This window comes from Chenopodium album, chromosome 26 (genome assembly GCF_948465745.1).
Source record: "Chenopodium album chromosome 26, dcCheAlbu1.1, whole genome shotgun sequence".
NCBI lineage: Eukaryota > Viridiplantae > Streptophyta > Magnoliopsida > Caryophyllales > Amaranthaceae > Chenopodium > Chenopodium album.
This window is the reverse complement of record NC_137859.1, coordinates 35,794,932-35,820,840: the sequence shown is the minus strand read 5'-3', so window position 1 is coordinate 35,820,840 and position 25,909 is coordinate 35,794,932. Positions and strand designations below refer to the sequence as shown.

General features: G+C 32.9%; 1 protein-coding gene across 1 annotated transcript; it reads left to right on the top strand.

Annotated features, from left to right (window-relative positions):
* The first annotated feature begins 1,039 nt into the window (after nucleotides 1-1,039).
* LOC145617200 (pullulanase 1, chloroplastic-like) lies at nucleotides 1,040-15,712 on the top strand. The gene is made up of 28 exons (XM_081671888.1): nucleotides 1,040-1,428; nucleotides 2,414-2,561; nucleotides 2,652-2,704; nucleotides 3,032-3,140; nucleotides 3,507-3,643; nucleotides 3,759-3,958; nucleotides 4,092-4,241; nucleotides 4,583-4,643; nucleotides 5,523-5,643; nucleotides 6,681-6,771; nucleotides 6,866-6,959; nucleotides 7,076-7,171; nucleotides 7,259-7,399; nucleotides 7,768-7,818; nucleotides 8,800-8,870; nucleotides 9,025-9,117; nucleotides 10,036-10,126; nucleotides 10,282-10,353; nucleotides 11,552-11,608; nucleotides 12,474-12,542; nucleotides 12,658-12,714; nucleotides 12,806-12,880; nucleotides 13,403-13,491; nucleotides 13,607-13,684; nucleotides 13,784-13,922; nucleotides 14,191-14,300; nucleotides 14,414-14,513; nucleotides 15,023-15,712. The coding sequence occupies exons 1-28, from the start codon at nucleotides 1,213-1,215 to the stop codon at nucleotides 15,131-15,133; spliced, it is 2,880 nt and encodes a 959-aa protein (XP_081528014.1). The 5' UTR covers nucleotides 1,040-1,212; the 3' UTR covers nucleotides 15,134-15,712.
* The last annotated feature ends 10,197 nt before the right edge of the window (nucleotides 15,713-25,909 follow it).

The following is a 25,909-nucleotide window of genomic DNA, read 5'->3' as shown; positions in this document are numbered from 1 at the left end:
TCCCAAAGTTCCTAATCGGAATTGGAACTCAAAAAGCACAATCTGTACGTAACTTGCCCAATCTGAATCTCTTATTCAAATCTCCAACCACGCTCCCAAACTGCTACTCACTTAGGGCATGTTCTCTTACGTTGAAATTCAGTTCAGTTCAGTTCAGTTCAGCTGAGTTCAGTTCAGTTCAATTCAGTTCACTTCAGCTCAATTCAGTTCAGTTCAGTTCAGTTCAGCTCCTAATTTCTTTCTCTATAAAATATTCATTTCAGTTCAGTTCAGTTCAGTTCAGCTGAGTTCAGTTCAGTTCAGTTCAGTTCAGCTGAGTTCAGTCAATGAGAACAGGCCCTTAGCCTCACACTAAAAGCCTACATTTTAAAAGAATTTTCTCGAATCCTCTAACCCCCAAAACCAAATACAACGAAATGAATAACTCCAATAGAAGTATGTAAAAAGTATAGAAAGCAACACATGAAACTTGAAACTGAAATGACATAACTTGACTACTTTGTCGAATGTGCTCTTAGTTCAGCAAAAATTAAGGTAAAGATAACAAGACCTTATAACAAAACCTTATTAGATGTTTGCTTGTTATCATCATAACCTTATAAGATCAGGTTGTACGTGTTAATCAATATGTCATGTTAAGAAAATCGTGCTTAAATTAGACTAATAAAAACCATGTCGGAGTCATGCCGATCTTTCATAAACATAGCTCATGAACAGGCGTAGAACTTAGATTACACGTCATGCTAACGAACTCCTTATTTTGTAAAATGGTGAAAATAAAGCACTTTGACTCGTAGTTGTGCAATACCCCTTTAAACCACTTATGTCACGTACCTCTCATGTTATGTCGGGCTCGTACCTGGCCAACCCTCATGCTAACTCGACCCATGCCGCGCGCTTTAACCTTTAACCGTTACCCATGAGCCCTGAACTCAAACAAGAAACTTTTTCAAAGATCAGCCTTTCAGCATCACTCATCACTCTTTCACACTCATTATCACAGAAAATAACACGAATGACAAAGATAGCATGGAGATATTTGCAGAGAAAGACGAAACAATTTGCCCCAAATGACAAATCTTAACAGACTTATCATGAAATTCTCAAATTTCCATCAAATTCTACGCAATTTTCCCACTTTACACCATCATTCTTCGTCTGCTCAACTGAATTTTCTGCTTAAACCGCCATAACCAAAAGCTTCATCTTCAAATGTCTTCACTATATAACCCCTTTGCTCTTTCTTCTAATCTTCATAACCATAATATTCGATTACTACCCTTTAATTTTAATTTGATTAAGAAATTACCATCTTTCTCAAATTCCGTTTTCATTGGGTCTAATTCTGGAATCTTCCATTCTTCATCAAAGAAGGGTTTATCTTGCTTTTGTTGCTCTATGGCTGTTGAGGTTGATTCTGTTTCTCAGGTATAAATTTATTGTTATTGTGATTAATTTTTAGAAATTTTGATCAAATTTATGGAATTAATTATGTTAAAGAGTTATTTTCTGTATTTTTATGTTGTTAATTTCAGTGTATAAACTGTTTTGATTACTTATATGGATATGAATATGTATGGATTATATGAGTTTGAAATTGATGAATATTTGGAAATGTTGGAGTGACTAAGTGACTAAATTATTACTGTGATTTGTGAAGTGTGTTCTTCTATGGAACAGAAATGTTTGGTTGACACTGAGAGTTAAAACCCTTGTGAGAGAGAAAAAGACCAAGAATGTCGTTTTGAAAAGAATGTATATTTTTAACATGAGAGTGGCCAACCATAGTGTGATGGTAGTTAACCCTTAAGGTCAATGTATCATGATTTGTGTTATACTCGACTAGTTTGAGGTAAGGTTGAGTACATGTAACCTCTATGGATTGGCTAAGTGCGAAATTGAAACTAGGTGATGGGAGGTTGGAGTAGGATTATGGAGTGTACTACTTATTACCTAGGAAAATCTTCACTTTCATCATATACCTTTACATTTTCGATTGATATGACTTTTGGTATCAACCATTATGAATATTTTTCCTTAGAGGTCACACTATTGCGGGAGATAATTTTATTTTGGATGGTAAGAGCATTAATTTTAGTGAAGGTTGGGTGAGTAATTTGAAATTCCTTGATGAAGTATACTTGGGATTTATCTACTAGCTAATTTGAGAGAATTTTTTCTCATAATATCTTTAGACAAGTATATAACATGTGTTTTTTGGTGGATTCATGAGGCAATTAGTCTATGGAGCTAGCCGAACCAACCTAATGTGTTAGATTTGGTTTTAATTGTTGTTTTAGTATTATGCTATACAGTTAGTATGGTAGTGACTTAGGTGCAGTTTCCTACAGCTAAGCTTTGATTCATCACCTTACAAATGTGTTGATGACTTGTGAAAACTTGATTGTTGCAGTTTGAATTGCAAGGGACTTTAAATAGCTCCAGAGCATATTGGCCAAGCAAGTATATCTTTGCCTGGAATGTTGATGTTGGAAATGGTTCATACTACTTGTTTGCGAGTAAAACTGCTGCACTAAGGGTTACGAATGATGGGATAGAAGGTCTGGTTTTATGTCATACTTCTCTGATATATGTACATTCATAATGGAAAATAGACTCTACTCTAACTTGGCTCTTATATGAGTTGACAGGCTATGATGTGAAGATAAAGCTTGACAAGGACAATGGGGGATTGCCAACACATGTAAGATGCTTAATAACTCGCGATAATATGCACTGTCCTTATCATTTTCCGGTATTATCAAATAGGATTTATAATTTTTCTACCCTCCTTCCTCTTTGTTTTCTATACCTGTCTAATAACACATTTGTATGTTCATAACTCCACGTGTTCGTGTCAAGTCTTCCTTGAAAGTATCAATACAACTTGCAAAGTTGCAAGGATGGTGATATGAACTCATGCTTGTAGTTCATACTAGTTTGTACTTTTGCAAAAGTAGTTTTTTTGTGAATCAGTGCTTTAATACTCTCTTCCTTTATTGCTTTGATCTAATCTATCTACATTTTTTAGGTTACTGAAAAGTTTCCTCATATTAGAGGTTACTCAGCCTTCAGAGCTCCTGCCACTCTGGATGTCGAAAGTTTGCTGAAGTGTCAACTAGCAGTTGCTGCTTTCAGTGGTAAGCTTTTAAGTTGTGACCTCGGCCAATTTAAAAGAAATTTATTCAAACTGTTGCCATTTGCAGAAAGATAAATTAATCCTTATAGTTGCCTTGTTATCCTCCACTTTACAGCTACAAAGGACATGAGGATTTTCCTGAGTAGTTTCTTTGTTCTCAATGTTTGAGTGGCAATTTATTTCCTTTGTGTTCAACACTAGAAAAATAATAAAATTTGATTGATATCATTCTTGCAATCTTTGTTCTTCACTGTCCATTTGATAAATTTCCCGGTGCATCTGATGTCTCCGGTAAAGACCTTGATCGTGACAAGCATGCTGGTGTTTAACCCTGGTTAATGACAATGCTTTATTTATACTTGTACAGGTGATGGGGCTTGCAGAAATGCCACTGGTTTGCAACTACCTGGCGTTATCGATGAGTTATATTCTTATGATGGTCCTCTAGGCGCTGTTTTCTCAGAGGACTCCATATCATTAAACTTATGGGCTCCTACTGCTCAAGTATGTTGTCCTTCTCTTTCCTTTTGCCTCCCAGATCTCTTTCAAGACCTGCACTTATTTTAGATCATTATGTGCTTATTTGAGGAAATTGTGTGCTATCTGTTTAAACAAGCAGGCCGTGAATGCCAGCATATATAGGGACCCATTAGGTGGTGAACCGTTACAAACTGTTCAGCTAACTGAATCAAGTGGTGTTTGGAGTGTTGTTGGACCAAGAAGCTGGGAAGGGTGTTACTATGTGTATGAAGTCAATGTTTACCATCATACCACCTTGAGGATTGAAAAATGCTTTGCTATTGATCCATATGCCAGAGGGTATGTCAGTTTTCCTCACACTTGAAAAGTGAATGCGGTGCTTTTAAGCCTTCATCTACTATATCTATTATCAACAGGACCAATAGCATCATATATTTAAGGATACATTTGTTTTATTTTTTGGTTAAACTAGGATTTCAGCAGATGTAAAGCGAACATTATTGGCTGATATAAAGTCTGAATCTCTAAAGCCTGAAGGATGGGATAATCTGGCTGATGAAAAGCCTCATCTTCTTTCTCCTTCTGACATCAGTATCTATGAGCTGCATATAAGAGATTTCAGGTGGGTTTTGTAATATTTTGGAAACAGAATATACAAATTTTGTGAGTTTTACTATCATATATTGCATATATCTCTTGTTAGTGGTAGATACTATTTTGCTACAACTTTTGAATGAAATTTACTGAGACCAGGAAAAATGAACAGCTTTCAGGAAATACTTCTGATAATTTACACACTTGGGTTGGCCCATTTTTGGGGAGATTTAGGTTTATATGAATGCTTCCATTGTAAATCGCCAGGGCTTCAATTTTATTTTTTCTGGTCTTTGTGATTTAATATTATCAATCTTATCATTCGGGCACTGTTGAGGATTTAATATTAACAACTGTGCTCTGTTACAGTGCTTACGACCTTACTGTGAACCCTGACCTTCGTGGTGGATACCTTGCTTTCACATCACAGGTATTTATATAATTTTTGTTCGTCTGCTCTAAAAAACTTTTTAATTCTTGCTTGGATGTTTTCTTCAGTATATCAACTTCAATACTGAACTGACTCATGTTTTAAATTATGAATCCTGTAACTGATTGTGTTCAAGTAAAAGTTCTTCGACCCCCGCCCACACTCCCCCAGCACACACGCGCGCACACACGCGCGCACACACACACAGACAAACACAAAATTCAAACTGGGTAGTGAAGTGAATTTCAAAATGAAAGGAGAAATTTACATGAGATTGATATACTGCCATGAAGAAGAAAGCCCGCGTAGAGAGGAGGGAGCTTAATTTGCAATGTTCTGATGATCTTATCACTGGGTGGTAAAAAAGTCCATGTGTCAAATTAAGCTGGGACTGTCTACATGTTTATGCATCTTTCACAAACTGAAGGATCGATTATAGAAATCGGTAGAAAGGGAAAAGGGGTGTAATTCCAATTTCATTTCCCTACTCTTCACATTAGCCAAGTTTATTTAGAATATCTTACTTGATGCTGCATCTGATGGTGTTATTGAGTGTTATAATCACTATTATATCTCCCTAATAATGGTTTAAGTTTTGGGAACCAAGACCTTTATAATTATACTACCTCCGTTAATGGTTATCTGCAACTTAGGGGTATTATTTGTGAGATATAAAATATTCCAAAGTTGCAGATAACTACTAACCAAGGTAGTATAATTTATATTGGTTAAGATCACCTTTACAGTCTTTGTGTGTATAATTACATTGGCTAAGCTGAGCTTTACTTTCTTTGTGTGTATAATTATAATGGCTAAGCTGACCTTTACAATGAGAAAGAATATTTTATGTAGCCTTACTGATTAAACTTCTACTTGAAGGACTCTGCTGGTGTTAATCATTTGAAGAAGTTATCAGCTGCTGGTCTTACTCACGTGCATCTGCTGCCAAGCTTCCAGTTTGCTGAAGTTGATGATGACAAAAAGAAGTGGAAATTTGTTGGTAATTACTATTGCCTGCCTTCTCTAACAATTTGATGCTAACATGTGTAGATCACACATAACAATGAACTTTTATCTAGAATAGGAACAAACATTGCGAAATTGTGTTAGTAGCCTTTGAAATTATTTGCTTGGTTGATCGCTCCCCAACTGAAGTTTCCATTTGCATCGCAAACACTAACATTCAAAGCAGCGTAGACTTTATTGAAACTTTTCTGCCTAAGATGTGAGAGCAAGCGTATTCTCTTGATTGAATACTTCAAGTCTTAAAGATCTTATAGCCTTCAAAGAAATCAATTTTGTTGTGGAACATGTAGGATAATAAACCATGATTTTAACTATGCTTAAATATGTCAACTTAAAAAAATATTATTGCAAACATTATGTCAAAGGTATATGTTCGAGGGGATTTAAATCTAAAATTGTATGGCCTTGGCCTCTACATGCGTTGACACTAAGTTATATTCCTGAAAAGTCACCAAGTTTTGGCAGACTAAATCTCCTTTTATTGGCTCTTAGTTCCGGCTCTCTGAAAGTGGTGCGTTCCTTCAGGCTGCTTTATCAGTAAATCTGATAATAGTCTTATTCTTTGTTAATATGCCTCAAATCCTTTATTTGAGGTCCTTAAATAGAATATTTTATTATTTTAGATAGATGTGAGTATAGACCCAATGGCTTGGCATAAAAATGGGGCCCTAAAAGCTTGGTGTATTGCTCAGTGTGAACCACTAACAGTATCATTTCTAGGAAGTTATGACCCACTATGGTTAATGCTTGAATCTGGAAAAAAAGTTTATTAAAAAATGAGATGTTTACTTTGAACAGATGAAAGGTCCTTACGGAACAAGCTGTCTATGGCTGTTAGAATTTAGCTTGCATTTGTTTTCGGTTATTTAGCTTATTTCAGTATTCCCATTGATTTCTTACCGTCTTTTAGTTGATTCTTATCCATTTGCCATGAAGTCATTTTAAATTAATAATATTAGTATGTATTGGGCTCTATGTTTAGTCATTTCAATGATAAGAACCTTTTTCCAGATACTAAGATGTTAGAAACACTACCACCTGATTCAGAAGAGCAACAAGCTCAAATAACTGCCATCCGTGATGAGGATGGGTATAACTGGGGGTAGGCTTCAATCCCTTTGGATTATAATTAGTTCAAAATTCCCTTCTCTTGCAACATTACTGGTATTTTGTTACTAATTTTTCCTTTTATGAAGATATAATCCTGTTTTATGGGGGACACCTAAGGGAAGCTATGCAACTGATCCTAATGGCCCATCCCGTATAATTGAGTTCAGAAAGATGGTCCAGGTGTGTATCTTGCTTTCTAGTCTTTTATCATGGAGAAAAAGTGATCTTTTTTAGAGCTAGAATTCAGATCTAGCTTTCAATTCAATCATAAAACTAAAATATTTACTTGGTTACAGGCATTAAATCATATTGGGCTTCGTGTGGTGTTGGATGTTGTTTATAACCATTTAAATAGCAGTGGGCCATCCGATGTAAACTCTGTTCTTGACAAGGTGTGCATATTCTTCATTCCATTTTATCCTTCCCTATGAATTTTCATTCCCATCTGTTTAACCTGGTGTTAAACATATTATTGATAGATTGTTCCGGGTTACTACTTAAGAAGGGATGCTGATGGTGCTATTGAGAATAGCACATGCATAAATGACACAGCTAGTGAGCATTACATGGTTGAACGTCTGATTTTGGATGATTTAAAACACTGGGCCATCAATTATAAGGTGATTGACTGATTTTGAATTGTCGAATCTTTCTCCCTTATACTTTATTTTGTGATTTTGTTGCTTATTGTTGGATTAAAAGAAGAGGGAAGCCTTAGAATCTTCCTTTTCATAGACAGTGGTTTACACCTTGGCCACATTTTAATGGACCAGAAAACTGAATATGATTATTTTGTGCGTTTGCTATTAGCTTTAGATGGCAGGGCGCAGGTCGCTTTAGGACTAGCACCTAGTATTAGACGTTTAGACTAGGCTGAGAGCTTTCCCTTTTTGTCAATTATTGTTGTTAAATAGTTCTTTATTTTGTTATTTCAGTTTCATCATGCAAATGTCTGAAATTTGTATTTTATGACCACCCTTTCTTGCAGGTTGATGGTTTCAGATTTGATCTCATGGGCCACATCATGAAACATACAATGGTATGTATTTGTAACTTTAAGAATTTCCCTTAATTACAGATTGTAGTACACTGGTAATTCTACGCCATCATGGATTTTGATCTCTCTTTCTTAATCTTCTAGTTTAATTTTTGGATAACCTTGACTGCTGGGTGAGTGAAATGTAATCAGTCATGTAATAGATACATACATAAGCCCTTTATATTCCTATTCCTAGAACCTGTGAATAGATACATAATTTAGCTTGAAATCGTGATTTCATGATACCTAATTTACTTTGCTGTCCAGAGAACCTCCACTCTCTTATAACCTACTTCCTCCCATTTCTCAATAGTAGCACCATCTTGACTTTTATGCTAATCCTATACTAACTTTGGCCACATGTGTTTACTAATATATAAAAAATAAATCTCGTCATTAATTGCTGTTGTGTTAATCTCAATATACATATTATATATATTTTTATAGTTGTCATAAAAGCATAATTAAAGATATTAATGGTCAAAGCAACGTATTGGCAAACATGTCTAGTCAAAATGATGCAAATATTAAGAAATTTAGGTAGTATATGGTATTATTATAATCTTTCCCTTTCAAACCCTTTCTCGGTAATTCATTTTTTATTTATTATTTATTTATTTATTTATTTTTTTTCTAGAGGAAACATAGGCTACTTAAATATGCAATTTCTGAATTGTGCAATTGAAAGTATACATTAGGAATTCCCTTCGCGAGGAAGGCTTCCTAATGATTAGTATTTTCTTACCTTCAAGGAAAAAAAAAAGGAAGAAAGAAAGAAAGTAACAATAGCCTGGTAGCTGACTGAATTGTTTGGCTGGAAACAACTGTAATTGGCTCTCTTCCCGCTGTCTGAAATTTACCTGTTTCTAGATGAAAATAATTCTAAGTTAATAAGCTACTTCTTTGGTTTGCTTTCTATAAGTATGTGTCAATCAATCAGCTCAAAATTTGAATCTAAATGACAGTTTTTACTGGTTACAGGTGAAAGCAACAAGCATGCTCCAAGGCCTTTCAAAAACCCAAGATGGTGTAGAAGGTTCAAGCATTTATATGTAAGTGGCAACCGTTGATGGTCTCTAAATTTTATCACTTGTATACACAAGTATAATTGCATTTCCCTTCGTTTCTGAGTTTGCCAATTATTTTAAATAAATCCTGTCTATTCTGTCTTGGTTCTATTGTTTGGATTACCATATGATCCTTCAGATATGGTGAAGGATGGGACTTTGGTGAGGTTGCAAATAATGCACGTGGAGTAAATGCATCTCAAATGAATCTTGGTGGCACAGGAATTGGAAGGTAAATTTTCAATGTTTGTCCCCTTCAATGTGTATATTTTTGTGACCAAAAACGGTGGATCAAAATTAATGTCAACTGTACTATGTGCTTAACTTAAATGTCTATATCACACAAAATGGGATATCATGTGGTTTTTAATTGTTCAGTTTCTATATTAACTAGTATGTGGCTTGGGCCTGGGTCGTTAGTTTGAATATCCTATTGTATTATATGAGTTCCAAACTACAAAACATGTAATGGAAACTAGCAAAAGATAGAATAGCTAATGAAAAGAAACACAATATAAACATCTCTTATCCACATTAGTTATGTTTGGGTTGAGTATGCAAGCATAACTAAAGATAGGTTAGATGGCAAGAGTTCTAAGACTTCTAACTCATTTCTTGTTGGTCTGGATTTCAAAATTGATAAGTGTTCAAAAAAGTGTACATGCCACATGGATATAGACTGTACCATATACATGAAGTTTTTTTTGTTTTTTTTGGTTAAAGTACATGAAGCTTACTAGTTAGTAAGACACCAAGACTGGCCCTATTGGGTCTGGCTCTCTGAGGCCTAATAAGTAATACCAATTATGGTATGAAAGCTATCCCCTGGGAACCACAGCTAAAGATCTTCAAGAACAGAATTTTGTGACCGTGTATCAAACCTGGGCAGTGCTTCTGGGCAAGCGACGAGGAATTGAACATGCCACTAACTACAAGTCTCTTTAATTATTTGGTAGTGATGCGAGGAATTTATCCCTTTTGTCTTAAGTGGGGTAACTTAAATTAATCACTATTTGCATTTATTTTCTTGTCCTTGATAAAATAAAATGTTCAATATTCTTGACTTATTATGCTTTCTGTATATATAATATCTTAGCCAAGCAGAACTACTATCAGTCAATTACTTTTAATCCTGCCAAATCTTTTTCAGTTTTAATGATCGAATTCGAGATGCTGTGCTTGGCGGGGGCCCTTTTGGCCCCCTTCTTCAGCAAGGTTACGTGACTGGCTTATCTTTACAGGTATATTATTCTTCATGTGGATCTTCCACTAAGTAATTTGTCTTTGTGGTTTCTCTGTGTGTGAAATCTTTTATTTTAAATTGTATAATTTTTATCAATAAAGTAAAATGAAGCAACAGGCATTCTTGAGTCTTTTAATCTTTCCTGATCCGCAGCCTAATGATAATGACCATGGTGGCAAAGCTAATGCAGATCGTATGCTCGCTGTGGCAAAAGATCATATACAGGTTGTTTACTCAGTTCCTTTCTGATTTCTCCATAGATAATGACAAGGATACAGTGATCATTAAATATTAATTCTCTATAGAATTAGTTTGTACCTCGTTCTGTGCTATTTTTAGAAAGCAGTTGCCTTGCAAACGATTTGCTTTGTATAATTTTTTCTTGCTTGAAGAAGATAAAGACTATAAATTATTGTTACATGCTGTTTTTCGTTTATCTTTAAGTATTTTGGCGGAGTAATGATATTTAATTTGTATAATATCGGTAATTGGAGTGACGTTGGTATTTTTATTTTTCCATAGGTAGAGGTTTTAAGTGTTGTCTTTGATGTGATCAGAATAGTTTACTCATTTTACATATATCATGTTTTTCATAAAGTATAGAGCACAGTCCCATGTCTTTTTTAGTAATTAATATGCTCTTGATGGGACTATGTTGCTGTCAAGAAAGAAAGATTGATAGGTGAAAAACCATGTATACTCCATCTGCATTTACTTATCATACTCAAGGAAGGTACAAAATCTAAGGAACATATTTTTTGGTCTCCTAATATCTTTTTGTCTTACAAGTTCCTACCAACCACAATTTCCCTTCAAAAGTGTCAGTGCTCAACATATTACTATAGAAAGCTAACAAATATTTGGGACATCCTAACAAGGAAATTCTGAATAATCTGAGGGCAGAGGAGTTATGTATTCAAATTTATTGCACTTTTATATGTCTTTTTGACTGATGTCTTATTAGAAGGATTTTATATAGGATAAACTCTAAATCCCATTGCAGGGCAGGCATAGGCTTGTTTTGTGATTAGTATCAGTCTGTAATCCGTTCACTCTTTCTGAAGTCTATAATATCCAAGGCTAAAACCAATCACCTACCCTGCACTCTCTCCCTCCTTTTATAGTGGGAAAAACTGAAGGTGAACTGGGGTTGAACTAATAATGTTTCAGGCAGATTATAGATTCAATGTCTTTAATTTGTCTGACAACTGTCTCTTAAAGTCATCACCTCGTTCTTGATCTCACGACTGCAGTATAATCTCTGCTATATTTGCAACTTTGTAATTGTAATATTTTTTGCCAGCTGAACCATCTACAGAACAACCAGCAACAGATTCGCATCAGATTCAATTCTTTGTTTAAGTTATTGCAGTGGGTTAATCAAGTTCGCTTTTTTTTTTTTTTTTTCTTTGGTATAAATTAGGTTGGGTTGGCAGCAAACTTGAGAGACTTCATGCTGACTAACTGTGATGGCAGACAGGTAATTGCTTTTTCAACAAAATTCTGATGTATTACAAATTCTTTTAGTCGCTGACCTCAAAAGGTTTTTTATTTTTTGATGTGAGCTTCGTATTTATGTGTCTCTCCTCTTCACCATTCATTTGTTCTTAGTTTGAATTGGACTTCTTTAAACAGACTTGATCACTGTTTATTTGTGTTCAATTTTGCTACGTTTTCTTAAGCTAGCATTACAATAGCAATTACTATCATTAACAGCATCTTTCTTCATCATCAGCACCTGAATTTTATAACATGTCTCCGTTGATCAATAGCAATTACTATCCTTAGCCCTCAAAGATGTATGTATCACCTCTCTATCTTTCCTATATATGTTGATCAATTGTGAATGATGCCAAATTGCCTACATAGCTAAGCAACTGATGTGAAAATGAGGGTGTTTAACTTTGTGGATTCTGTGTAAGTTTCATGACAATGATCTTGAGTGAGATCAATATTTATCCATAGTTTATGACTTGCATTTAGGCAAACTTAGAATACACCTAACAAGCAGAAGCTTAATAGTAGACATTCATTTTTATACTCTCCATTGTAAGTCATTCATTATAGTTATTAGATAGCTATAGCATTTATCCAGTTCATTGTGTGCCTTCCAAATGACACTACCTAGAATCTTCTACCGTAGACCGCAAAATGAGTTGGAACTGGAACTAAGTCCCAGCTTAATCTGATAAAATCTTTCATATTTTGGATTCCTCCTTGTGCCCTGGATTATTTTGCTAGAGCTTACCATTAATTTCTGAAGGTGATGACAAGGTCCTATATGTTCGGTTTCTATTTTATTCTTATGCTGGTCAACTTGCGTAAACCTTTGTTTTGCCTTTCAGGTAAAAGGTTCTGAAGTTTATACATATGGTGGATCACCGGTTGGGTATGCTATGCAGCCTATAGAAACTGTGAGTATCAATTCGAAAATCTGTTTGAATATCAAACTTCATTAGATGCATCCCAAATTCCCAAGGCTTGCTAAATATGTTTTGTCGATTTCTTACTTTTACCTTATATCTGCAGATCAACTATGTCTCAGCTCATGATAATGAAACTCTTTTCGATATTGTCAGTTTGAAGGTACATATTTGCAAAAGTCCATAATTTTCTCCAGTCAAGGGACTGAAGATTATCTTTCCTTAAATCTAATATTGTGATGTTGGTTATCCAGACTGCTACCTATACTTCGCTGGACGAGAGATGTAGGGTAAATCATCTAGCTACAAGTATCATAGCACTTACCCAGGTTACTATTCTTGATTCTTAATATTTTACAAAATCTTGTGCTATACTACTGCCAATTGAAGTTAAGTGTTGCTATAACTTGAGAAAAGAGAGATAAATATATGTTCCAGAACAAAATCGGAGTACATACTGAAGTTGAAACTAGAATGCCTGTATAAAAAAAAACTGTTACAACTGCATGGTAAAGTACTAAAGTTTCTCCTTTGGCATGGCTTAATAAGGTTACACATTCTAGCCTTACCCCTAACTATCCTTAACTAAATTGAATTTGTTATTGGAGTATTTTATGCAAGAGAAAATTTGTGGTGAGAAGTGATGAAGAGACATAAGTTAAACACACACTACTACAGAGGGGAAGAAACCTATACAGAATCAATAAAGAAAACAGACAGGTCCTTGACTTGGTGTGACTGGATAGATAGATGATTCATACTATGTAATGTTTTAAGCTTAAATGCCTCTGATTAAAACAATATATATTGCATAAAATACCATGTTTTCTGAATGTCTTCTACAAGTACAGGGAATACCTTTTTTCCATGCTGGTGATGAGTTGCTACGTTCGAAGTCCATTGACCGCGATTCTTACAACTCTGGTGATTGGTTTAACAGGTTTGTGATGATTCCATTTTTTATTTTTTTCAGTCCAAATGTCTGCAAAATTAATGTCATATTCTGTTAACTACACTATATACTTATACACTCCTGTTCTTATGTCTTTCATCAGATTGGACTTCAGCTATAATACCAATAACTGGGGCGTTGGTCTTCCTCCCAAGGATCAGAATGAGAACAATTGGCCTATGTAAGCTTTGTTTCTTTTATATGGTTTCATATCATGTTGCCATTCCTTCATTATCGACTTCTTGCTCAACTCAAATACTATATGGGTATACCCTTTCAGAATCAAGCAAAGACTGGAAAATCCATCATACAAGCCTGACAAGAGTCACATTATTGCTGCTGTTGAAAATTTCACCAACTTATTGCAAATTAGATACTCTTCCCCTCTTTTCCGTTTAAGAAGTGCTAAGGATATTGAGGTAAAAGCAGATAATTTGCATCACTATCAAACTACATGGTTTCACAAAACTAATACGACCTTTTAACTAAAAGCTAGATATGTCTTTAATTAACTGCATGGGCCTATAGTTTGCTAATATGGCCAGTAATGCTGCTAGGGAAGGATTATAAGATTATATATATGTTTCATCTTAGCATTCTAAAAATGAAGTCATACTTTTCCTTTTATTTAACTATGTGACTGATATATAGAAACAAACTTTATGCATGATTTTTGATGTTTCTCAGGATCGAGTACGCTTCCACAACAATGTCCCTTCTTGGATTCCTGGGCTTATAGCTATGAGCATTGAAGATGGTCATGCAGGTGCCTCTGGCTTGTCGCAAATAGATCCCAAGTAATTTTGTGAAACTCTTGCACTTCTCTCTAGTTAAAGTTTATTAATTTTGTCGGCTACTAACATATGATAGATGGGAAGAAGTACATTTGAACACTTTTTTTTTTATACAGGTTCCAATATATTGTTGTACTGATCAATGTTCAGCCTACTGAAACCAGATTTACTAACCCAGATTTTCGAGCTAAATCTCTACAGCTACATCCAGTACTGGTAACAAATACTTGCTTTTTATTCTGCGTTTCTTGCTCACTCTTGGTCCAAATATCTAGAACTGTCAAAATTGATATAGCATGACTACTTAAAATAAACTACTCCAATTCTAACTGAAACTAGACAACATGATTTTGTTCTGAATCAGATTGTCCTGGCCTAAAATATAATAATATAACTGTTAGATTATGCTTATGTGGCCCTCCGCGAATTAATCCATGAATAATGACTTGCTACCCAAATGTAACTCGGACTGAATTATTGCCACTGGTATGTGCTTTAGGTAAATAAAACTCTGGTCATCACTAATTATTTTGTTTCTCTTGTCCTTGAAATCTATAAAGTATAAACCTTTGGCAAGGAAGCCCACTTATAATGACCTATCACATTTCTCAAATTCTGTGAAGTGTGAACTAGAACTACAACTTAACATTCTATGTCACTCTCCTAACAAAATTAATTCTTGTCACTCATTTTAATTCTTTGTTGTCTCCTTCTGCACTCTGCAGTCAATGTCAGGGGACACGATCGTTAAGGAGTCAAAGTATGAGCCTTCTACTGGATGCTTTACTATACCTCCTAAGACGACTGCTGTTTTTGTTGAACCACGGCATGTTTAAGATGAACTTGGAAGTTGATGTCCAAGATGGCGACTGCATAGGAGGGTCATAAAGCGAAGTTTCTATCTGCACACCTACAACGTTCAACACACATACAACACAACAATGCCTGCTACTACTGCGGCCTCAAAGTAATAATATAGCTCTAGCACAATAATGCCACAAATAAAATCTATCTTTATCTATCTCCAAAAGTAATTTAATGGTTTTGTAAGTCAGTTTCACTTCATAGTTCATCTCAAATTTCCTTTAAGACCTGTCTAAATCTTACTTACTTCTTAAGTTCGTATGTTGTAGACTTGTAGTAGTGATTTTGTTATGCAGAAATAAAACAATGTGGCAGAATAAAAATGTGTTGTTAGTCATTAAATGCTCGTGCCTTACATACGTGCTTTTCATTATCGTGAACTCTTAACAAGGAGGGGAACTTGTAAAAATTGTTGAATGAGATCATGCTTTCTTGCTGGAGTTCCTGATTTAGTTTAAAGAAATGATCCCAACAGGGTAAATACGCCTTGCGATTTGAATTGAAGATACGCGAGATTGGTAAGTCAGATATCAGCACACAATAAACACTGTCTTACCACATATCCAGCACACAATACATAATCTGAGCACAAATTTACAGCTTGATAAGTCAGATTATCAGAGTTGGAAAACCAATTCAGTTCTCTTCATCAACAGGAACAATCTCTTAATTTGATTTGATGAAATGAAACTGTGTTCAGTTTGACACTTTAGTTACTTGCTGAAATATACTGATTGCTTAAAATTTTGCAGTTTGTTCTGATATATCTGCACATTTTTTCTTCATGCTGCCCAATTGCCAATTCCATGCATCACAGATTCTCGGTTTTTAGCATCAGATTTCATGCATCACAGATTCACATTTTTTTTCTTCATGCTGATAATAATTCCCGCAGTGGTCTTATTATCAGCATCAGATTTCATGCTAACAAAAACCATAGGATCGCGCTCTGGTTCTCTGGATCTTCTAGTATTGGTAATTAACTCTCAAGAACAATTTTTTTTTTTTTTTACATTGTATGGGTATGTTCTCTTCATATTATTTTCAGTTCAGTTCACTTTTTAATTTCCTTCTCTCATAAAATATTCAATTCAGTTCATTTCAGTTCAATTTAGCTCCAATAAATGAATATTTTATGAGATAAGGAAATTAAGATAAGAACTAAACTGAACTGAACTAAACTTATTGGAGCTGAACTGAATTGAAAATAAGCTGAAGAGAACAGGCCCTAAGTATCCCCTTCCTCCAATTTCACTATAGTTGTAATATTGTCTTATACATTAACACAAATAGGTTAACCTCCCAGTCTCATAGTAAGTCGTAATTGTAACTTGTAATACCGTCTCTTATAGAAATTTTAATGAAATGCTCAATTCAAAATTCAACCCGCCTCCCTCAAATCTTCCTTTTTTTGACATGTATACTATAATGATTTATAATAATCAATAAAATTACTCAAAATTACAAGCTTGAATTGAGTAGCTAGATTAGATTATATTGTGTTAATACCATACTTAACAAAAGATAGTAATAAAATGAACAAGAGGCACACTACTAGCACACTCTAGCATAAAAAACAAATATAACATTGCCGATGAAAATTTTGAACATAGAAGAGAACAAAAATGGCATTATTATAAACTATCAAGTTGAATTTAAGTAAAACTTTAATTTTATGCAAAAAATATCACAAGAAAAATATCTCATGCACAAACTTTATTATATAGAAATTAAAGAAAATAAATACAGTACTACGTATTTATGAAAGTGGCCACAATCTTTTTGAGCCTCTTCCTTAACCCTTGAGCCCCATATAAATCTAATACATGTAAACGATTGGTTATCCATGATTCATTGAGTATATTTTGTCAAAGACTTCATCATTTAATCAAATAAATATCACAAATTTATCTTTTTATTAATGATAAAGGGCCAACATGATAATATCATATGAAACAATTGCATTTTGTTGCCATACTTACCTTTTGAATGTGCTTAAGAGTTCATTTCTCTAAAGTTTTTGGACGGTGGATTCCGAGACTCGGGAACCACCCCTACCTCCGGAAATTTGGTGATTGTTTATTATGTTTTCTTGATGCAAAAATGCTAAATACCCTTGTCATTTGGAATTAATAGTCTGGTCGTCCTAACCCCTCCTAATTAATTAACCATGTTACGTAGTTTTACAAAATAATTAATTAAGGAAATAAAATCTTTTAGTTCTCTAACCTTGATTTCAATTTAGAGGATATTTTGGCTATGAGTTTGTCGTTTAATTGTATTTAATGATCTCGTGTAAAAAGATATGACAATATCATGTCTCTTAAGAGACAAAAGAGATGATTTTATCGTTGTTCATTAAATTATCTTGCTAAGCTAATTTCCTTTGGTAATAATAATATATTTGGGCGCTTTCATATATAATACAAGTAATAATACCACTTGATATACTACCTTTGTTTTATATTGTGTGCACTATTTACTAAAAAATAGATGTTACACATAATGTGTTATACGAGTAAATATTTTTTTTAAAAAAGTTATCATTTCTCTCTATCACTCTTCTCATCATTACATGCATTTCTATCTCTCTCTCTCTCTTCATTTAACATTTACAAACTATCGTTAGTGATATAACCTTGTTGACTAATAAGGGTTATAACTTGCTGTATGATAACTCATAAGGGTTTGTTGCCAAAATATCGACCCAAGGAATCCATGTGACCCAAGCACAAACATATACGAAGTATATTGTTATGAATCTTTATTCCTATGCTAATTCTTAGATCAATTAAACTTTTAAGCTTAGAAAACCATATGAATCTCCTTACTTAATCTACTTATTTCAATAAAATAGATGTTTTGTAAGATCGAGGTGATTACCTTATTAAAATTTCTGATTCATGGATAAGAGTCAAGGAAATTATATTATTGTTGCTTATATTTTCATTCAGAACAAAACCTTTTAGCATATATTCACTCATATTGAATTGAAGCAATATGCATATAATGTCAATACTCCCTTTATATCTATATAGAAAAGACAAACGAGCAGTAAATTATGACGATACTTAATGCAATTTACCAAGATATTATTAATCCATTCTTCGTATATAATAAATTTTTCGTTGAATTGATTACTTAATTTATAAGTTACTCGTAGGTATTAATATGTGAAAATTGCCCTAACTTCTTAAGTATTTTATAAAGGAAAAAATAATGTGTACCATGCAATTAAGACCACACATTATAACATTATTATAATACACCATTTATAGTAATATTACTTCGTATCTCATATAAAAATCTACTATATTTGGCTTTTTTTTTATATATAAATAATTATGCATAGCTAGGTGCCGAGGTGTAATAACTTGGGGCTAGGGTAGCTCCTAAGATTTACAAAAGGACACTTTACTGTCCGCCACGTTTCAATTATATTTCCATATCACCTTAAAAAAATATATGCAACATTATCATCTTCATACTCTATTGTTCTTTGCTTTTACGTCATACATTCATGTTACAAAATATCTTCTCTTTGCATTGATACGTTATACGAACTACGAAGTATATGCACGTTTACCTCAACCTTTTTTTACAACTTACAACACGACACTGTTGGCTATGCTGGCGTTTTGTGACTATGCCATGTGAAGCAACGAACTACTTATGAGTGGATGTTTTATAGTAATGTGACTTCATATTCATATGGAGTACCTCGAATATGTAAAATTTGTATGAGACGGACTTACTACCTCTGTTACAGGTTATGTGCAACGATTAGACATTTTTCCTCTCTGCTTTATGTCAAATCGTTGCACATAACCTGTAACGGAGGTAGTATGTTTACTTTGATTTATATGTATTCTGAGATTAGATTGAAGCTGAATTGCTTATTTTGTGATTATTTTTGTTGATGTATAAAGGTTTTGATGATGAGGGACTTAAATTGAAGCAAACTCATCTAATAAAGGTTTCTCAAGTGTTTGTTTAGCTTAGGTGAAATTGATCTTGGAGATGGAAGAAGTAGCTGATGCTAGGAAGCCTTGAAGAAGCTCTTTATCCAGAAAGTTATTCAATAAGAAGAAGAGTTCCCTCACATGAGCTAAGTTCCCTAACAGGAACCTGAAGATGAATGACTAAGTTCTTTGGAGGAACTTAGTAAAGCGTGGAGCCCAAGTAAACCTACCAGATCAAGAGCGCAGCGCAGCAATAGTTTAGTTAAGATTTTATCTTCTAGATTTATTGTTAAATATGTTAAGTAGGATATGCATGGAATTTATTAGAGGCGTGACAAGATAGCTTGGCAAATTAATTAAAATCGGAAAATATAAAAAGATAGAATTCAAAAAAGATTTTAACTTAAATGCTTATTTCCTAAAATCTGTTTGATAAAAAGATATTATGCTTTTTAACGAAATATGTCTATCTTATTTTCTGAAAAGATTTTCTTCACAAAGATTTGTTTAAAACCGTGTTTTAAGATAAGTTAAGTTTAACTTATTTATCTTTTTGAAAACCTACTTTCTATACAAGTCTTGCTTGTATAAATAGTAGAGAATGAAATGAGTTAAGGTTTTTGTGATTTTTATGCGTGAAGAATTACAGAGCTTAAATTGTGTAAGTTTGCCAAGCTTATAAACTTGTCATATTAGTTTCGGGTTTCATGCATAGCTTGCCTATCATATACTAGGTGTTTATTTCTTGTATTTGGTTTGGGTTAATTGGGAGAGAGTATTTATTTATCTTGTTTAAAGTGTTAGCTTCTGGTGAGAAGGGGAAGATTTGTACTTGGGGAGTACGAGAGATTCTAAGTGTGGGACTTAGACAAGGTAGAACAGAGTGCTATTCTGTAGAGGGTTCATTTAGGAACTTGAGAGTATAGACTATATTATAATAGGTTGTAACGTGGTGTTTGCCCTATTATAGTGAAAGTGTTTGTGTTTGAAATCCCTAAGGTAGGGTCGAGGTTTTACTTCTAGTTGGGCACTAGAAGGTTTCCTCGTAAAATACTGTGTGCTTTACAAGTTCCTGTTTTATTCTGTTTTGTTCTGTTTTATATTTCGAAAAATAGTCACTAGGAACTCATCTACAGTTCACCCCCCCCCCCTCTTGTAGAGTTCGTCTCAACTAACAACTTCGGTTTACTAATTGATTCTAAATTAAATCTTTTTAGACAATCAATTAAGATATGCATGCATGATGTGCTCATAGTTTGAGGTTTAAAATGTTGTTAAGAAGACAAGTGAAAAGCATAGCAAAATTTTATTATATAATCAACAAAGTTAATACATGATGTACGAAGTTAATGTTTTAAGCTTGTATATTGGAAATTGTACTATTAACCCTTATAAGCGTTGTTACATACTAGTTTTATACGAAGTATTGGAAACAAAATTGATGAATATATGTAAATGCTTGGCCCTAAAATATTCCTTAGAAGTTTTCACATTGTTCTAACGTAGAGTTAATTGGTATCTTTTGTTCAATTATTGTTAGTTTCTTCATTTCTTAAACTACTACATGCATTGTTGCAAGCAATCCATGGAATTGAATCTAAGATTCATTATTTGATGCATGCAAGAAATTATAATATAGCTAGTTACCTTACAATATAAAGAAGGGACACTAATCCTATTTTATTTTAAGGTTGCTAGATATATAATAGAATCATTAACATATAAACGTCTATTGTACACATATATATGTATAAAAAAATATGAAACATAGACTCGTAGCTCAGTCTTATACCCAAATGGTGCGTACATATAAGAATCTTTGACTATATATGTTGCTTTTATAGTATTATTTATTGACATTAGAACATATATGTGTGACACAAATACACAATACAATATATTTAATTTTATTTAGTATTGAAATGGTCAACCGATAACGTGCCAAAAATTTAATTTTTTTTAAGAGAAATTTATTAAATCAAATTAAGGATGACGTTGGTCATCCATGAAAAAGTGGCTTACCTATTAAGCTAAAGAGTCGGCAACATGTTGCTAAGCAGCTAAGCTTACGTTGTGTTTACAATTGGTTAGCCACCAAAAAATGTTCACTGAATAAAAAAATGTTTACAAACTACAGTTGTAAGTTAATTCTAATTAAGTTGTATATACACTTGTATTAACATTTCTTAAATTCAAACAACAATTGTTAGCAAGTTGTACTATACGTATTTAACTTTTCTTAATTATTCAATATAGAAAATTGTATTTGTGTCTCATCAACCTCATTTTCAATCTTATTTTGCTTATGTAGTTAACTCCATCTTGTATATTCATGTGATTAGAACTTAATTGATGTAACGAGTTAGAGCTAGGATATGTTTAGGGTTTTATAACGACAACAAAATTAGTGTGTGTTTGTGTTTGTTTATTTAAAAATAAGATTCACTACAAAAATTAATTCTTTTATGATGGCCCATTAATGATAATAAGCTCAAATTTTGTCCCTAAATCAACATTTTTAATGAATGTCTTTTAGCCCGTTATAAAACATACTCAACTTAATACAAAACACCCAAACAAGCTCATAACGAGAAATCTCATAATAGTCTTTTACGATGGGTTAATGACAAGATTTCCCGTCGTTAAATTAATGGGATCTTTTCTTGTAGTGAGTTGTTGTTTCCTTTTTCTCATCTTATGCCTCCAACAAATTCTCATGTACCTTTCTACACAAACCCAAAACTAATAATATACTTCGTATTAGACTAACTAGAACATCTTGATCTATTAATTTGTCTATGTCGTCTAATGTATAGACAATACACAAACATAAACACCGAATTTTGAAATTATTACAAAAACCTCCAATCTATTATTATTTGACTCTCTATCATGCATATCACTATATACGTACGGTTCATGTGAATTTATTCCATAACCTAAGCTATAGTTTATAATTCCATCATCACATAAACTTTCGTAGTTAACTTCCCCTCTCTTAAAACTAAGCTTATACTTAAGTTGTCTTATTATTAATTAAGAGATAACTTATATTATACAAGCCTAATAAGTTGTTAGCATTATTAAGATTACTTATCGCTTTGATAAATTTTCTAACAACAATTTCTTAGTTGTTCAATAGACAAAAATTGATTAAGTTTTGTCGTATTCTCTTACGTTTTTAATGATTTTAATAATAAATTATTTAGGTTCCAAATTTGACTTGAAACTTTTTTTTATATTGTGTAATTACTCTGCAATTGGTGAGAGTGACATGCAATTAAAATAGAAAAATTAATAATTGTGCGACAAAAATAATTAGTGTACAACAACAAAATAACAGCAGCCAATGAGACGAAGAGTATAAATGTATTAGCAAAGTACATTAAATTAAAAAACGTGTCTTAGAACTATTCGTGAAATTACGGCTGCAAGTTGGTAATGATTACAAAATACTTTATAATTTTCTTGAATTAGAGATTATAGATACAAAGAATAGAGTCTCAATTGATGAGAAACTTTTGTTGATTTCGTGAAAAGTAATATAAGTTTAAAAGTAGTAATTAATCAAGATTTAGGTACTACAACTTGTATGTTTTTTAGACTTAGAGCACTATTTGGCGGCTGATATGATATGGCCGTGCATATAATTGGTTATGTATAAAGGGATTATCGATTTCAACATGATTTCTCTATCCAAAATTAATATATAGGCGTTATTGAATCTTATTCGTCCAGTATTTATGTATAATGTTCAAGAAACATACATGTACTCGTATGTGACTAACAATATATGCAAACTTTGACCTTGCTAAAATAATTATATATGTATGTACTCGTTAAAATACCAAGTGATGAGTTGTACGCTTAGATGGCTCAATAATGTAGAAGTACTGAGTATGTACTATTTCTATGAAAAATTGGTTTTACAACAAATAATTATAACTATGAACAAGTACTAGATTCTCAAAAATGAGATTGGGAATAATCAAACCGTCAATGCATGTGATAAAATTCAAATAGTCAATTACCATAGTTTATTATGCATTTACCAAACATTAATCCGTAATTAACTTACTTACCTAAGTGTAAAACCCTAAATTTAAATTATTAAAAAAAATGATCAGTAGATAGCTTATGGCCTTAACTGTATAATGTGACTTGTAAGTTATCAAACTTTCTAAACAATTCAACCACCTTTGTTATCTGATCTTAGTTGTTAAGAGAGTGACCAATTTTGTTTGTTTTCTAACAATAATTACTCTAATTAGGTTCCAAATTTGACCAATATTTTTGGAGTGTTTTATTTTCTTATGTGCCAAAAGTTATGAAAGTGACGGTAATTAGTTTTACTAACATATTAATTATGACCGTGTTACAGTAATAACAGCTAATAAGCTGCCACACTAATAATTTATTGACTATATTGGTGTAGCAAGTAGGAGTGGTTTAATAATTAAATAAACAAATGATGCATGCAAAAAAACGTGTTTATGATCCATTCTTGAATGCACACTGTAATACGTCCATTCTACAAGTTGCTAATGATTGTAAAGCACAAAGAGTTAAGAAGGACGACCTTCTATTTTTAGCAAGGATGCATGTGTGCGGTAATTTTGATCCTTTTTTTTTGTTGTTGTTTAAAGAGCCACGATCCCAAGATCACCTGAAATCGGGAGGAAAGCTTTAACCACTTGAGTTAACCCTCACTCTCGTTAAATTTGATCCTTTGTACGGGATATTTATCTACCTTGTGAGTGTTGTTTAGGAAAACATGTTGAGTTAATTAAATTGAAAGTATTGGTCGTACAGTCTTATGTTTCCTCGATAAAACAACCTCCCGAGATAGCTACAAATTTGCCTTCTCGGCCAATACTCTCAATTTAATTATAACTGTACATACTTTTCTTAAAACGCTACAACCACAACTTATAGATAAAAAAAAAAAAAAAAAAAATACGAGTATCACAATAAGGTACTATGGTGTGCAGACGTGCAGTCGTTAGTCATTACATACAATGCAAAATGCTGCATTATTTACTTGTACTCATGCTTGTGATGGTGTACTCTTTTAACTTGGCAATAACTTAACTCATAACATCATCACACGTAACAGATTTGCGTTAACTTGAAGTGATGTGCGTATGGGTGAGGATTACCCTGGAATTTAAGCTAGAAGTTCATAAAAAAGACATTGCTTTGATTTCCAACCACAACTTGTTTCCATTATTAATGTCAATTTCATTACATTTCCTCTTGGATCAAAATTTTGGGGTCCATTGATTATTGAGTTGTGATGTATACATATGTGCACATCAATTAAATCAAGGCTTCTCTCTATTATTAGGGTTGGATAAAAACTTTAACAGGGTATCATTATATAGCAGCCACTAAAAAAAAAAATTACTGTGTTCTACAATTTAGATAAGATTTTTTTTTTATTTTTGGCTTAGATAATGTTAAGTAATCTTATCTTATAGTGGCTCTATTTTTTTAATAGTTGGAACACACACTTTTTCATAGTATTCAAGGGCCCATTCTGATTGACTGAAATGAGCTGAACTGAACTGAACTGAACTTATTGGAGCTGAACTGAACTGAATATTTTATGAGAGAAGGAAATTATGAACTGAACTGAACTGAACTTGTTGGAACTGAACTGAAAATAATCTGAAAAGAACGGACCTTAACTCTTCAAAACCTCATTCATCAAATTTAACAAACTTGTTCTCGAAAATAAATCAAATAAAATACAAGTACTGTGTATTATAGTAACATATATGTATCTTTGTATGTAAAGGATATATCTCATGTATTAGGGTGTGTTCTAATCACCTAATTTTCAATTAAGATAATTGAAGTTATCTGAACTTGTTAGGCTTTATTAAAACTTGTTTTAAGTTGTAATTTGTATTTGCATATCTCTTATCAGAACTTATTTTTTCACTGCACTTATCAGAACTTAATTAAACTTATAAAACCATATTAAACGTGAAATAAGTGAAAACAAGATGAAGAACAGAAGAAGCTCTCAGTATCTTAGGCCTAGGTTTGGATCATAAGTCCATAGTATGAATGAAAACTACAAAAGCAACAAAGTATGTTTTCAAGGACACGAACACAACTTTGATAGCTTGATAATATGCACAATTACACACCACAAGATTAGCAAATTTTCCAATTCAGCAATTATGATAATTGAACTTTAATTTATAAGCAAGTCAGCAAGTGTCTCTAGATTGATTTATCCACTATCCATTAGTGATAGATTATAAGAAGATTAGACTATGATGTCTATTCAAATAAAAATCAAGTAAAAATAATTAGACTATCAAGATCAAATTAACATTCTCCTTGAACTAATAAATCGTGTTGATTTAAAACTCTAGGTGTCAAGCTTTTGATGGTATATGAAACTTGCGCCAAGTATTGCATTCAATCTACTAATTAGTGGTTTTTCCTTTTTATAACCTTGTTCCTTATTTGATTGATTAGCTAATTTATGTTCATATTTCATTGTATGTTACATCTTGTACAAGTTATGTTGTGTTTTAGGTATGTGCATTTATTTATACTTGGATCGGTCATATTATCTTATCACTATTATGTAATGATTAGAACTACTCTTAGAGAAAAGCTAATTAACAATTTCATGGAAAAAATCAAATCTACATAATCCGTGATATTATATACTGTAGACTGAAGGTTTTTTTTTTTTTTAAATTTTTTTACTTACAACACTATATCAATTGTTAAGAACAAGTGATAAAAAGTTAAAATTATTAA

Excerpts from the sequence above, each read along its gene's own strand:
- LOC145617200 (XM_081671888.1), top strand. The coding sequence starts at position 1,213 with ATGTCTTCACTATATAACCCCTTTGCTCTTTCTTCTAATCTTCATAAC. Across the intron at positions 12,715-12,805 it reads TCGATATTGTCAGTTTGAAG|ACTGCTACCTATACTTCGCT; the intron begins GTACATATTTGC and ends TTGGTTATCCAG. Across the intron at positions 13,492-13,606 it reads TCTGGTGATTGGTTTAACAG|ATTGGACTTCAGCTATAATA; the intron begins GTTTGTGATGAT and ends GTCTTTCATCAG.